Source organism: Pristiophorus japonicus, chromosome 9 (genome assembly GCF_044704955.1).
Source record: "Pristiophorus japonicus isolate sPriJap1 chromosome 9, sPriJap1.hap1, whole genome shotgun sequence".
Lineage (NCBI taxonomy): Eukaryota > Metazoa > Chordata > Chondrichthyes > Pristiophoridae > Pristiophorus > Pristiophorus japonicus.
In genome coordinates this window covers 78,492,747-78,507,206 of record NC_091985.1, presented here as the reverse complement: position 1 = coordinate 78,507,206, position 14,460 = coordinate 78,492,747, and the positions used below count along the sequence as shown (strand labels likewise).

The 14,460-nt window shown below is 43.7% G+C and overlaps 1 protein-coding gene and 1 long non-coding RNA gene across 4 annotated transcripts in view; one reads left to right on the top strand and one right to left on the bottom strand.

The window, feature by feature from the left end:
- dtl (denticleless E3 ubiquitin protein ligase homolog (Drosophila)) overlaps positions 1-5,138 on the top strand; it is a 43,474-nt gene extending 38,336 nt beyond the window's left edge. For both annotated transcript variants that reach the window (XM_070889509.1, XM_070889508.1), the window contains 2 exons: positions 2,125-2,972; positions 3,681-5,138. In XM_070889509.1, the coding sequence (XP_070745610.1) occupies positions 2,125-2,972; positions 3,681-3,737 (905 nt within the window). In that variant the 3' untranslated portion in view covers positions 3,738-5,138. The remainder of the gene's footprint in view (positions 1-2,124; positions 2,973-3,680) is intronic.
- The window catches only part of LOC139273114 (uncharacterized), a 28,490-nt gene extending 17,390 nt beyond the window's left edge, over positions 1-11,100 (bottom strand). For both annotated transcript variants that reach the window (XR_011595020.1, XR_011595019.1), the window contains exons 1-3: positions 11,041-11,100; positions 9,814-10,026; positions 3,519-3,750 (exon numbers count right to left, since the gene is read on the bottom strand). This is a non-coding gene — a long non-coding RNA (uncharacterized lncRNA). The remainder of the gene's footprint in view (positions 1-3,518; positions 3,751-9,813; positions 10,027-11,040) is intronic.
- Between the last annotated feature and the right edge of the window lie 3,360 nt (positions 11,101-14,460).

The window sequence follows — 14,460 nt, the reverse complement described above, 5'->3', positions numbered from 1 at the left end:
TTTGTCAAACATGATTTCCCATGCTGACTCTGCTTGCCTGTATTATGATTTTCTCAATGTTGTGCTCCTACTTCCTTAATGTATTCCAGTATTTTCTCAATGGCAGATGTTGGGCTAACTGGTCTATAGTTTCCTGCTTTCTTAAGCAGGGGTGTTAGATTTGCAGTTTTCCAATCCGCTGGGATATCTCCGGAATCCAGGGAATTTTGGTAGATTACACCCAATGCATCCACTATCTCTGCAACCACTTCTTTTAAGACCCTAGGATGCAGGCCATCAGGTCCAGGGGACTTGACCACCTTTAGTCTCATTAGTTTGCCTAGTACTTTTTCTCTCGTGATGGTGATTTTTTTTTTAAGTTTCTTCCCCCCCCCCCCCCCCCCCCCCCGTCAATTTTCTGATTTTTATTTTTTTAACATTTTAAAGAGTCTGAAAATTAACTTACATTATTTAATAGGATTTTAAATGTTTAAATTATTGGGGAAAAAAAACATTTTTCTGTCCTTTAAAAGTCTTGCGCTGATGAAAGCAGGTGCAAGGCTTGCTTTTATCAGTCATAAGAATTTCAAGAGCATTCGTTGGACTAAAGCTGGGCAAATAGCCCAACGCTCCGCCCATGGAGGCCCTTCATCTTCGGAGGCATTGACAGATCGCAAGTTCCAGGTTTCGACGCATGCGCTTCGCATGCCTGTACCCAGAACTTGCGGGGGCCCTATGGGCACGTACGCGCAAGGACAGTGTTCCAAACAAAACACAAAATAGAAGCAGGTTATGTGTTACTAGCTGTCATTCGACATGTGAACGAGAAAACTAGGTTAATGTTTTGGCAGTGACCCTTCAGAACACAAAGCATTGCATTCCAAATATTTAACCTGTCTGTCTTCTTCAAATGCTGTCTGGCCCTGCTGTACTTTTCCATTTTGTATGTTTTTACTTCACAAAATACAATATTAATATATTCCTTTTTCTACTATTAAATATATTCATGAGCCATTGAGCACTATAATGATGAGAATCTCCGAATGAAGGTGTTCTAGGTTGAGAGTCCCGTAGCTGCTTACGACTTGAATCCTCCAGTCTTGATTGTAATGTGTTTAGATGATTATCTCTCATTGTGGAGAGGAAAGTGTTGGACATGGTCGGCTGAGCAGAAATGAACTAATCAACGTGTAATTGGGACTGGTTGGTGTAACTTGCTGTGTTGTGCTCAGCGACGTACAAGAGTAAAGAACTGACTAAACCAAGGGGCCAAAATTGCCCTCCGTCCCAAACGGTGCACTTAAGTTTTCCTCCGCCCTAATTCATGGGTCAGAGATCCGATTGAAATTCAGCACTTGTTTTTTGTGTATGTCGGGGCGAAAGTGCCCTTACAGTGGATCGGCCGCCCTGACCAGTCGGCAGCGGGTCGCTGATGATGTCAGCGCAACGTGGATGTGCTGTGTTTTTCTAACATGTCACGCTAGCGCGTCACAACGTCTCTCCCCTTCAGTTGAAGGGTAGGGCCACTGCGAACACTGCCAAGTTTTTAGTTAGGTCACCAGGGAGGGTTTCAGCTAGGCCAGTGGCCCGGCACCCAAGCGAGGTGCCATGCTGCTTGCCCGAACCTGTGGTCATAATTGGCGGCCGACTGACAAAAAATAAAATGGAGTAATCGACAGCACGACCTCCCCTTTCAGTGTCGATTCTGCACGGGGGTAGGCGCGTGCCCGATGCGGCGAGAACACAGAAGGTGCAGTAACCTACTCCTGCCGCTTCTGGCCTGGGGGCAATTTCGGATGGGTCGTCCCATCCATCTGCCCCCAGTCGGTAAGGCCACTCTGCTCCATTACTGCCTCAGCTTATAGAGGGGTAGGCAATTTTAGCCACCAAGTCTTTTTAAACAAATCAGAGTTTTGTTATGAATTGGTGTGCCAGTGAAGGCAACTTTTGCAGACGCTTTGCACAAAATTGTACAAACTTGCAGCATGTTACATTTATGTACTTGCAGGTGCATTCCAGGATACTTTCTCTAACATGACCATTCTGCCTGCAGAATTTATAAATTAGCAACTTTTTTATAGTAGTTGCTATATTAATTTTGAATGTTGTGAATTTTAGTAAGTTTTAACCTCTTGCTTTTAACAGATGCTGTCATTCGACCAATGCACAATACTCCTCCAAAAACATCAATGATGGTCGTAGGCCCCAATCTGCCATCACCACAGCAAGCTGCATGTGCCCCCAATGTCAATGGAGACCTGCCTCTCTCTTCCAGTACACCCACCTCTGCGGCTCAGAGTTCCTTGGGCAAGAATTATACACATCAGCTTGCTCAGTCAAGTTCCACTTCACCAAATTCTATCTCTGGGAAAATGTCAATCAAGAAATGGATGATTAAGAGCCCCAGCACTCCTACCTCTCTCTCTGATGCCCCCAGTACTTCACCCAGGATAGTGCTGGGCCCAGTTGTACAAAGTCCATCAAAAAATGACTTGGCCACTGAAAGCATCCAGGTTTCAGAGAAGAAAGTTAAAAGGAGATTGGACACTAGTGGTGGGTCAGTAATGAACAGTAGTAAAAATGAAGACGACTGCAGGTTTGCAGAAGAACTCAGTCCTGTTTCTAAAAGATGTAAAGTTGATATCTGTTGCTCGGAGGAGCAGATTAAGAAAAACTCATCTATGGAAAGTACAGAAGATAAAGGGATGAAAAGCTGTGATTGCAGCACTCGGGAAAAATTCTCTCCGGCAAGCTCTTTCCCCATTCCAGGCCTGGAAGCTTCTTCCTCTTCCTGCAAGCTCCAATACAAACATAGACCTGAGATTCTGGACAAAGAAAACCGCTCTCCTCAAAAGCCAAACTGGCTTGCAGAACTGGGGGAGAAACAGAAACTTGAAATGGGCGTTAGGATGGGGAGATCATCCCACAGTCCTGCAGCCTCACGGAGTCCAACGACGAAGAAAAGGGAAGAAAAGAATACAACAGGCTCACCAGTAAGTAATTGACTGCAGCACTGTGTACTAGATTATAACGGGTACTGCCATCTTGAAATCAAATACTGCTCATGGGATAGTGATTAGGAAGTAAACCTCGGGGGTTCCAATGCTCAAATCAGGCTTTAAGCTTTGATCAACATTCAAAATTTGCTGTTTTACACTCTTAACCTAGTAGCCATGCATGGGGGATTTTCATATTTCACACCTTCAGTACTGAAGGTGCTCCTTTCCAAATGCTCTACAGGTTCAATCTCTCAATTTTGTGCACTAAATTTTAGAATCCCTATTAATACCTTTGTAAAAAAAATCACTCCATTAGTTTGGATTTTTTTATTGCATTTCCTCCTCCCCAGAGAAAATTACTAATGGTGAAGAATTCTGCTATGTATTTATAACATTTGCCAGATGCTGAATAATGTCTGATTTCACGTGTATGAACTGCCTTGAGTTTTATTTATTTTTTGGTTAAAATATGGCATGAACGTTGTTCGAGTCTGCCACACGCACATGTGAATAAAGCTCTCCAGGTCAATGACTGCTTACCTCCCTTGCATGCCTCATCTCAGTCTGATCAATTTGCTGATGCCATTGGCACTCCCCATTTAAACTAGCGACCAAATCGTGAAACAGGTGTTGATTCATTTCCAAAGGTTGTTGCTTGTTTGGCAAAGTTCACATAACAAGTTGCTTTTTTTTGTTCTGCAGACTCCAGCTTCAATGCGCAAGATCTCCTCTTATTTTCAACGGAAGTCGACTGACTGACCATATTGTACTGCTGGAAATGGACAAATTATTGACTTAAATTAATGCTGCATTATGAGCTTGCAGCACTCTTGATGAAACACATTGTCTTCATTGTATAGTATTTCCTGTCTGTGCCATCTGTGATGGTGCCTGATTTCAATGAGTTTGCCAGTGAAACTGGGTTATCATTTTCTTAAAATAACTTTTTAAACTGTTCACTTTTTTTTCTCCTCGAGTTCGCCAATCTTAAAAAAAAATCATCCTACACCTAGCTCGGTAACTAATTCAAATTCTGATCATTTATGCAGTAGCAGTGACGATCCAGGGCTTGTGTTTGGAGTGTTGGTTCATGTACAGAGGAGGCCAGTGCATTTTTGTACATGTATAAAGGGGACTAAAAGCCACCTGCGCCAAACCAGCTCATTTTGCAGTGTTGAGAAATGAGCAGTTACAGAAAATAAGGAAGGACTACAAGCTAGAACAAACCCCTGTATTTAACTAATCAATGGTTTGAGCGCTGAAGTAAATCACTTAGTTTATTTTATTGTCTTTGTTTTCTTGCCTGTCAAAGGATGTTGTTCCACTTGATTTTTATCTGATTTTTAAAGAACATTTTAGAGCATAATTTTACACTCCCTTCAAAATGTTATTCTACCTTTAAAAGGCACCAAGTTGCACCGATGTATATAATCTACAAATATGGATCTTGGACATGTTACTGGTCAGTTTTGACCCTGTTGCTGCTCAAACTTCGCTCCATGTATTTCAACATGTTTGCTGTTACATTTTTTTTTGTTTGCTGTTGAACAAATCAAATGTAGTTCAGATGCAAACCTGGACACAATCACACAGCTTAGAACTAACTTATTTGCATAGTGTTTATAGATTCTACCATTTATTTATATAATTTTCATTGTTACAGATACGTGTATGTCGCTAAAAGGCTCAGTTGCAAGAGATGTATAATTACAATATAGTGCAACAAAATGACACTATGGAGACATATTGATGATCTCTTGAACTAAAGCAATGGTTTATTTACATTGAGCAGAAGCTTTGAGCCTTTCCTCAGCCCCAGACTTAGCTTTCCAATTTCAATACATACAGAACTGATACAATATGAATTGATGGGGTTTTACCATTGCAGGTGTGCTATCGTCTTTCATAATGTGTTTGCTAAGTTTTCTGCATTGCTTTACTAATTATGGTAGTAACTGTTGCACTTTCAAAAATGTCAAGGGTAATGTACTGATGCTGTGAAATGTTGTGACTGGAGGTTATCATTGCACTGTCTGCTGTAGTTTACTGGGCAATCTCTGATCGGGATATATAGTACAGTTGTACAATGTAAAAGTTTCATGTTAAGTTTTTTGAGTTTGGAAATTAAAGTTGCAGAATGTATTGATCCTTTCAAAGTAATTGCAGGGTTTTAATTGATCTCTTCCTTCATGAAGTTTCGGAAAATTTGTACCCTGCACTTTGAAGCAATGCTGTACTTCCAAAACATGTAGTGTGTTCTCCATGTTTAATGCTTGTGAATCATACTGATTTTCTTAATACCTGTACCACTTAAATGATTTTGTTTTACATCAAATACAAGGAAGTAATGAATCTTTACAAGACATCCATTAAAGTATTGTATGCAGCTTTGGAAGTCCCATTATGAAGTGTTTTCGAACCACAAAGTTGCAATCATATGGCTAGCATGAAAATGTAAAATTTAAAAATTACAACTAGTCATATTTACTGGAGCTGAGAAGGTTAAGGGTGGGAATTGGCTGCAGCAGGTTTTCTGTTCACCGTTGTAGCAGGAAAGTCACTGAAGCGCTCAGTGCTAGGAGGAACACGTACCTCTTTTCCCAATCGACAGAGTGAAGTAGGAAAAGAGTGTATTTGGGTACACTTGCACTAGAGGCTTCCTTGAGGTGCAAGGTGCTATTGAATGCACTCATTGTTTTGCATACTCTGTCACCATCCTGACATCTTAATAGAAAGGGATTCCACTCAATCAATGTCCATCTTGTTTGTGATCACAGCCAGAGCATCATGCAGATCTGTGCCTGATTTCCTGGCAGTAGTCATGGTTCATTGATTCTGCACTTTCCTTTGTGCCACCTTTTATTCCAAGCAGGCTGTAAGGTCACAGGCAAGAAGGGAGATCACCTTCACACATGGCTCATGACTGCTGTCAGGAACCTCGGTGCAGCTGCAGAGCTGACCTACACGGAGAGCCATGCCGCCACCAGAAACGTAATTGAGCAGACTGGACTGTTCTGGAGGAGCTCGAGTACAGCCCTAACTGTGTATCCAGACTTGCAGTTGTCTGCTGTATATTGCATAATTTTTCCATAATGATGGATGATCCTTAATTAGCTGGGCAGCAGGAGGTGGGGGAAGAGCAAGAATAACATCAACCACCACTGTCCCGAGCTGTCAGAGCCCTTGGAAAGCAGCTCATCCAAGAGTGTTTGCATGAACCATTATCCCTCCTATTTCAAATACACTTGAGTCTTCCCAATCCTTATTACCACTGACCTTAGTAGCACCATGTCTGATTTCAGTTGCCATAGAAATGTTAATACTTTTTGAAGTGCACTGCTCACAAGCTGATTGCTTGCCATAAATTGTTCTATTTTTAAGTACTCTGCTGTAATTGTAATTTTCTGAAGCAAAGCGTTTCAGCCTTTGCATGTTGAAATTGGGGGACCATCGTGTGCCCCAAAAAGTGATGGAAAATCAAACAGTTGATCCACAAGCCTTAAAGGGTAGCGGTTATATTTGGGGTAAATACTGCAGAATCACTGCAGTTTTTGTTGAAGGGCCAATCAGCTCCCTTGTAAAAGGGGGAGATATTTTCGGTTAGTGCTTGCAATTTTGGATAAGGCCCCTGCCTGGACCCTCTGGTTTAATGGCTTGTCTGGCTAGTTAATGCAGGCAAACTGGCTGCTGTGTGTAAACCAGGCTGAGGATGAGTTAATTCCTGATATCACAGGCCATTTTTGGGGCACCTGGAAGTTCTGTCTCAACCAATTCCCCAAAGAAAAAGCCATCAAAGGCTGAATCCTAATTCTACTGGCCTCTCCAAAGCACTTCCTGGCGACTTACTTTGGCAGTGTGGCCAATAGCCCAGCACATTAGTAAAATAATGTCTTCAATTTAACACAGAACAACATATACCACCTGGATTAGTAGAGGAATAAGCCTACTCTCCAATCGTGTCACCTTGGCTTAGTTGGTAGCATCTTGCTTCTGTGTTAGATTATGGCTTCAAGCCCCACTTTGGATAGTAGGATTGTACAGAGAGTGTGCAGCATGGTCAGAGATGCTGTCGTTTGGCTAAGACGTTAAACCCCATCTACCTGTTCGTCTGTTTTTTTTTTTAAAAGTATGGCACTATGCTATGAAGAGCAGGAGTTTTCCTGGAGCCTCGGTCAACATTCCTTCTTCATATAGCACCACTAAAAACAGATTTTCTGTTTCTGGGATCTTTGTTGCACACAATTGGTTACGGTGTTTGCCTATATAACAGGGCCTTAACTTCAAAAACAAAGCCATGGACTGAGGTCTTGGGACATCCTGAGTAAGTGAAAGGTGCTATATAAATGAAAGTTCATTCATCTTTCCAGTAATCAAGTGATCAAATAATGCCACTAAAGGCCTGCCTGTATCTGCGATAAACCTGCTGTGTAAGAATGAATTGCCGCAGCAACCTTTAGGACTTCAGGTAATAAACTGTCACAATTGGTCATTAAACATGATGATGTAGGATGAAGGTATTTCTGGTTAGCCAAAATGCCACACAGTTCACACAAAATTGGCACAACCTCTGTCCAGAATTCTTCCACTACTCCTTTAGCTGTCATCTCTGATGTATCGTATCAGCAATCCATGAACATCAAGTAATTCAGAACTCAACAATGTTCATGGAACTGAGTATCTGGTTAGTGGTGTTTAACTCCATTTCAATTCGGCTTAATTACTGCACCTGAAGTACAAGATGATTTTCCATTAAGAATATGGTTTCATTGCATTCATTTGTATTTTAACCAACATGAAATATCCCACTACAGTTTAAATATTACAAATCCATAACTGTCAGTGTCCATTAGTGCCAACCCCACTGAAGTTTGTGGGATCAATGGGAGAGAACCACATTTGCGTAGGGCAACTGGATGCATCTCCAGTAATCGTTTGCCTCGGGCAACTGGAAAATCTCAGTCTGCCCAGCTTGCTGTGGGGGCATTGTCCAAGCACCCCCATCCCCAACAAATATCCCTTGTCCCCCTGTAAGAGACAAAATGCTCTGCTTTCTTGGGGGTTGCTTCCCTGATCTGGACCCCAAAGATGAAGCCCATATTTTCCTAATTGGAGGTTGGTATCCCTCAACTTGCTTGGTGTACTAGCCTTCAGAGATGTGCCAGGTGTCAACTGAGCAAAAGCAGGAGGATCTTTCAGTGGAGGGAATCCTCACCCCAGGCACAACTGGGTCTCTACTATTTTGTTTGGTGGACTTCTCATCTCACAAACTATAGGTATAGAAATTGTCTACTGTCTGCACATTCCTAATCATTGCTCCTTTGCAAAATGGGCCTTTGATATCTTGGGTGCCCAGGCTCCTCAGCCAAGAAAGTGATGTTCTTCACCATTCATCTGGGCATAGCTCGATCCTCTATTCTACTCCCAGCTTCTTGTTCACAATGAGCATTTGGCCTTGTGAATTCTGCCCTCCTTGGGCTCTTCAAAGAAGATATTCAAATGAATGAATGGCTTGTGGGTGATGAGGCAAATGCCTTGCTGTTTAGTAAAAGTTGCAAGAACAGAAGCTGAGGCCCCAGCTGCTTTAAAGGTAAATCAACATGGGGGAGAGCAATAGGACAGCTATCACTCCAAGAACTTAAAAAAAAGACTTGCATTTATATAGCGCCTTTCACGACCACTTGACATCCCAAAGCGTTTTACAGCCAATGAAGTACTTTTTGAAGTGTAATCACTGTTGTAATGTAGGAAATGTGGCAGACAATTTTGGCACAGCAAGCTCCCACAAACAGTAATGTGATAATGACCAGGTAATCTGTTTTTGTTATGTTGGTTGAGAGATAAATATTGGCCAGGACACCAGGGATAACTCTCTTGCTCTTCAAAATAGTGCTGTGGGATCTTTTACGTCCACCTGAGCGAGCAGACAGGGCCTCGGTTTAATGTCTCATCTGAAAGACAGCAACTCTGACAGTGCAGCACTCCCTCAATAGTGTGCTGGAGTGTCCGCCTAGACATTTGTGCTCGGGTCTCTGAAGTGGGACTCAACACTTAAGTAACTGCTGTAAGGGGCATTAGAATTCAAGTTAGCAATTAAGTGCTCTCATCTATTTAACACAGTGTACCTTTGCCACAACTTCCATAAGTACATTCTCCTTTAATATTGGGAACACCAAAAGCAACCCTACTGTTCCCTCGCATTGCGAGTCCACTGGGTGTCAAAAAGTGCATTGCTTTCTCCTAGTCTAGTACTTTTCCTCGGTGCAACCCGAGGGCCAGTGTCCCCAAAGGTGGTTGGTTGCTCCTGTGGTTAAAAAGTTCATGAAGCTGAGGTGGCCCTCCTCTCATGGAAGCTTGTTCCTGGGAGGAGCTGGCTGCATCTTTACAGCTCCAAACTAGTCAACCTGGTGTCTCCTATGTTCCATTGGCATGATGCTCTTGGGGGATATGCTGGATGCCTGGCATTTGCTGCTGTCCTAAGCTAGGCAACCTGAGACAGATTGCCTCCAGCTGTTGCCATGCCACTTGCCCCCAAATCTCCATCCCCATTGATCAATGGCAGCTATCAGAATGACAGCAGCCAGACAGACCCCAAGGTTTTGAAACCCAGTATGCAGGGTGTTATTTATTCTGTCCGCTGCTGCTTCCAGGACAGCAGTCTGTGCTTTCACAAGGTGGCGGCACTGACTGGCCCTGCGACAGTTCTCAGGTGAGGGACTGTTGTAGATTTCAGTTAAGCTGTCACACATTCCATTGATTCCTGCAAAAAAAAAGTTTCAGTGATGTGCCAGCAAATTATGTCAAAGTTGTAAATTGCCTAACGTCCTGGGAGACTGACCTCCGAGCCTGCACATGGGTGTGATGTTCCTTTCTGTCAAGTAGCTATGCGGTGCGGGTCCCCCAACTCCAAAGCCATGAGCAGCCTTCTTAGTCAAGAAAAGTAGCACATCCTCGCCCTCTTTCTATGCCTCCGGCTCTCATGCTCTGTGAATCAACTGCTGCTATATCCTCACCAACAATATCGAATTCCCCGTGATCGTAAGTATCTGAACTGGTGTGTGGGATGAAAAAGCAAATGATGCAGCAGTTGAGCTTTGTCTTCAACCTTTGTTCCCTCAAGATCATACTTATCATTGTAGTCCACAAGGAAGAATTACATTCCCTACACATAGCCTGTGCCCATTAAAGTATTAGCTACTGTAATGGGGTACGGTTCCACAGGTGCCAGTCATCCTGTGGTAGCTCATCCATCTACTGATTATTCATGTGTGAGCCTTGACAGTGATTGTCAGCAGTCTATTTGATTTTGCAAGACATCACAACTGAGTCTATTCCTAACCACAGCTGATGTCCCGATGTGTACACTTACAGTATCTATTACTGCATCGGGAGCTTCCCTTCCCTTCAGCCAAATGCTGCCTCAGCTGTGATCAGGTAAATTAGCACAGATTGGAGACTGAACTTGGTAGCTACTTAGTTCATGTGGTTCCGAGACTATGCTGTCTGAATCAACAAAGGAGACTACAATAACATTTCTAATGGTTTTTTGAGACATTTACCAACCAATAAATTGTAATGTCTGCATACATCTATATATATATATAAACTTAGAAAATCAATCATATAAATGATCACTGTTGTTTAAACTCTAATCTCCTTTGTCTGCATTTGTTCCAATCTTTGTGCTGTGCTGAGTGAGAATTCATATTTTATAGATCATAGCAGATTAACGTACTGAAATACTAATTGACTGAACAGATCAGCCAAGGTTGGACAGCCATCAAAATTGGAGTGCAATTTGTGCAGGTGTGGCTGGAAATCAACATGAGATCATGCAATACTAAACATCCACCCATTTTTGCAACACTGCAGATTTCTGACATTAGTTACAACAACTTGCATTTATATATTGCGCCTTTAACATAGTAAAACATCCTATGACGCTTCACAGGAGCGTTATCAAACAAAATTTGACACTGAGCCATATAAGATATTGGTGCAGAAATCCAGGTTTCTTTTTCCTGCAGGCGTTCGACTAAAAATAGGAGAAAAGATGCACACTTACCTTTTGGTTGAACGCTCACTAGAGATCCTGGTCCTGAGGCCTCCTCTTGCGCAACGGAGCGCATTCAAGTTGGGACGTCGGTAGGAGTCACGGGGGCCTAGATGCCCAATCACGGTAAAGTATTTTCTCATTCATAGTAATTGGAGTTTCGTAACTCCAAAACTCCTATTACTATGAATGAGAAACACATCCAAACACAACATAAAATATTCAAAAAACAAATTATAGAAATTAAAGTTGATAGAAATGTTTTTGGAAAAAAAAATGCCGATTTAAAAAAAATTTTAATTATGGTTTAAAATAAAATTACTTGAGCGGCCAGGGTTTTTAACATAAATATATATTTAATTTTATTTTTATATGTTTGTTATGTTTTTAAACTCACACTAGTAAAAGTAGGCTAGGCGCCTGCTTTTACCAGGCGCAAGAGTTTTAAGGACATTCGCAGGGCAAGAGAATATCCTGCAAATAGCCCAATCTCTGCCGTGGGAATGTCCTTCTCCCGAAATGCGGCCATCTGTCAAGCCAGAAACTTGACAGATCGGAAAAGCTGGTTTTCGGCGCATGTGCATAGCTCCCGTACGGACCTGGGGAGGCCGGAATTTCAGAGCCATTAGGGCAGATGTCCAATAGCTTGGTCAAAGGGGTAGGTTTTAAGGAGTGCTTAAAGGATGATAGAGAGGAGGAGAGGTTTAGGGAGGGAATTCCAGCGCTTAGGGCCTTGGCAGCTGAAGACATGGCGGCCAATGGTGGAGTGATTAAAATCAGGGATGCTAATAAAGAAGTGATGGGGAGGAGCGAGGCTATGATGGGATTTGAAAACAAGGAGGATAATTTTAAAAATAAAGGTGTTGCTTAATGGGGTGGCAATGTAGGTCAGCGAGTACAGGGGAGATGGGTGAGCGGGACTTTGAGAGAGTTAGGACACAGGTGACAGAGTTTTGGATGACCTGAAGTTTACAGAGGGTAGAACTAGGGAGGTCGACCAGGAGTACATTGGAATAGTCAAAACTAGAGGTAACAAAGGCTGAAGCAAGAGTGGAGTCGGACGATGTTTCAGAGGTGGAAATAGGCGGTGTTAGTTGTTATGTATGAAGAAAGAGTCTGACTGGATACTGTGAGCTCAAAGTAAAGTGTGACCGTAGTCTTTTATTGCAGGTCTCCAGAGTGCCTCTCCAGCCTGTGAGGCCTCCTTAAGTACCTGTGTTCCCAAGGGATTATGGGATCCCTTGGGACTCCAAGGGATGAGCCCTCTGGTGGCTGTACAAAGTATATACAAGTTTACATATATAACAACACTCCTGCCCCGCCCCAAGTCAACAGTGTAACTATTTACAAGGTGAGACGATCTGGGGCCCTTCTTTGCCTGGTTGATCGTCTCGGTGCAGATGTTGGTATTGGTGAACCGTCTGTTGGGCCCTCGCTGGGCTGCTGTGCAGTTGGCCTTGTCGGGCTGCCTGGTGTGGTGAGTCCTGCTAGGCTGCTGCAGATGATGGGTTCTGTTTCATGGCCAGCCGTGGTGCCGGTTGCCACTGGTGTGTATGTTGCAGGGTCAAAAAAGATAGGGTCCAAGGTGGGTTGCTCAGGATAGTCCGTGAATCTGAGTTTGATTTGGTCCAAGTGTTTCCGGTGAATGAGTCCATTTGAAAGTTTGACCCAAAACACCCTGTTCCCCTCTTTGGCCACAACAGTGCCAGGAAGCCACTTAGGACCTTGTCCATAATTTAATACAAATACAGGATCATTGATTTCAATTTCGCCTGACACATTAGCGCCATCATGATATGTACTTTGTTGAAGCCGCCTGCTCTCTACCTGTTCATGTCGATCAGGGTGAACTAACGAGAACCTTGTCTTAAGTGCCCTTTTCATGAGCAGTTCAGCAGGTGGGATCCCAGTGAGCGAGTGGGGTCTCGTGCGGTAACTGAGCAGGACTCGGGATAGGCGAGACTGCAGTGAGCCTTCAGTTACCCTCTTCAAGCCCTGCTTGATAGTTTGCACTGCTCTCGCTGCCTGATCTTTGGATGCTGGTTTGAACGGGGCAGATGTGACATGTTTGATCCCGTTGCGGGTCATTAATTCTTTGAACTCGGCACTGCTAAAGCATAGCCCGTTGTCGCTCACAAGGACGTCGGGTAGTCCGTGCGTGGCAAACATGGCCCGCAGGCTTTCAGTGGTGGCAGCGGACGTGCTTGCCGACATTATCTCACATTCAATCCATTTAGAGTATGCATCTACAACCACAAGGAACATTTTACCCAAGAACAGGCCTGCATAGTCGACATGGACCCCAGACCACGGTTTGGAGGGCCAAGACCATAAACTTAGTGGCGCCTCCCTGGGTGCATTACTTAACTGCGAGCATGTTTTACATCTGTGTACGCAGGACTCCAAGTCCGCATGGATACCGGGCCACCACCCGTGGGATCTGGCTATCGCTTTCATCATTACGATGCCTGGGTGGGTACTGTGGAGGTCATTGATGAAGGTGTCTCTGCCCTTCTTGGGGACCACTACTCGATTTCCCCACAGAAGGCAGGCTGCCTGTCTAGACATTTCATCTTTGCGCTGCTGGACCGGCTTTATCTCTTACTGCATTTCCACTGGGACACTGGACCAGATCCCGTGAAGCACACAGTTTTTAAACTAGGGACAGTAAGGGGTCCTGGCTTGTCCAGGTTCTAATCAGTTAGGCTGTGGCGGGCGATTGCTCACTCGCAAATACTTCCATAACCATGACTAAATTTGGGGGCTACGCCATTTCCACCTCCATGATGGGCAATGGCAGCCTACTGAGAGCATCAGCACAGTTTTCTGCGCCTGGCCGGTGGCGGATGGTGTAGTTGTATGCGGACAACGTGAGCGCCCATCTCTGGATGCGGGCCAATGCATTTTTATCCCTTTACTCTCGAAAACAGGGATCTCAGTGGCTTATGGTCAGCTTCCAATTCAAATTTTAGCCCAAACAGATATTGATGCATTTTCTTTACCCCATAGACACACACTAATGCTTCTTTTTCAATCATGCTGTAGGCTCTCTCAGCCTTAGACAGACTCCTGGATACATAAACAACCGGTTGCAATTTCCCAAAATCATTAGCTTGTTGCAATACACACCTGACGCCATACGACGACACATCACATGCTAGTACCAAACGCTTACATACAACACAAGCAATTTGTTTGAGCATAACAATTTGCTAGCTTTTACAAAGGCCTTTTCTTGGCTTTTGCCCCATACCCATTCGTCTCCTTTATGCAGTAAGGCATGCAGTGGTTCTAAGTGTGCTAACACCCGGTAAGAAGTTACCAAAATAGTTCAGGAGTCCTAGAAACGACCGCAGCTCCGTCACGTTCTGTGGCCTCAGTGCGTTCTCGATTGCCTCAGTCTTTGAATCGGTGGGCCTGATGCCATCTGCC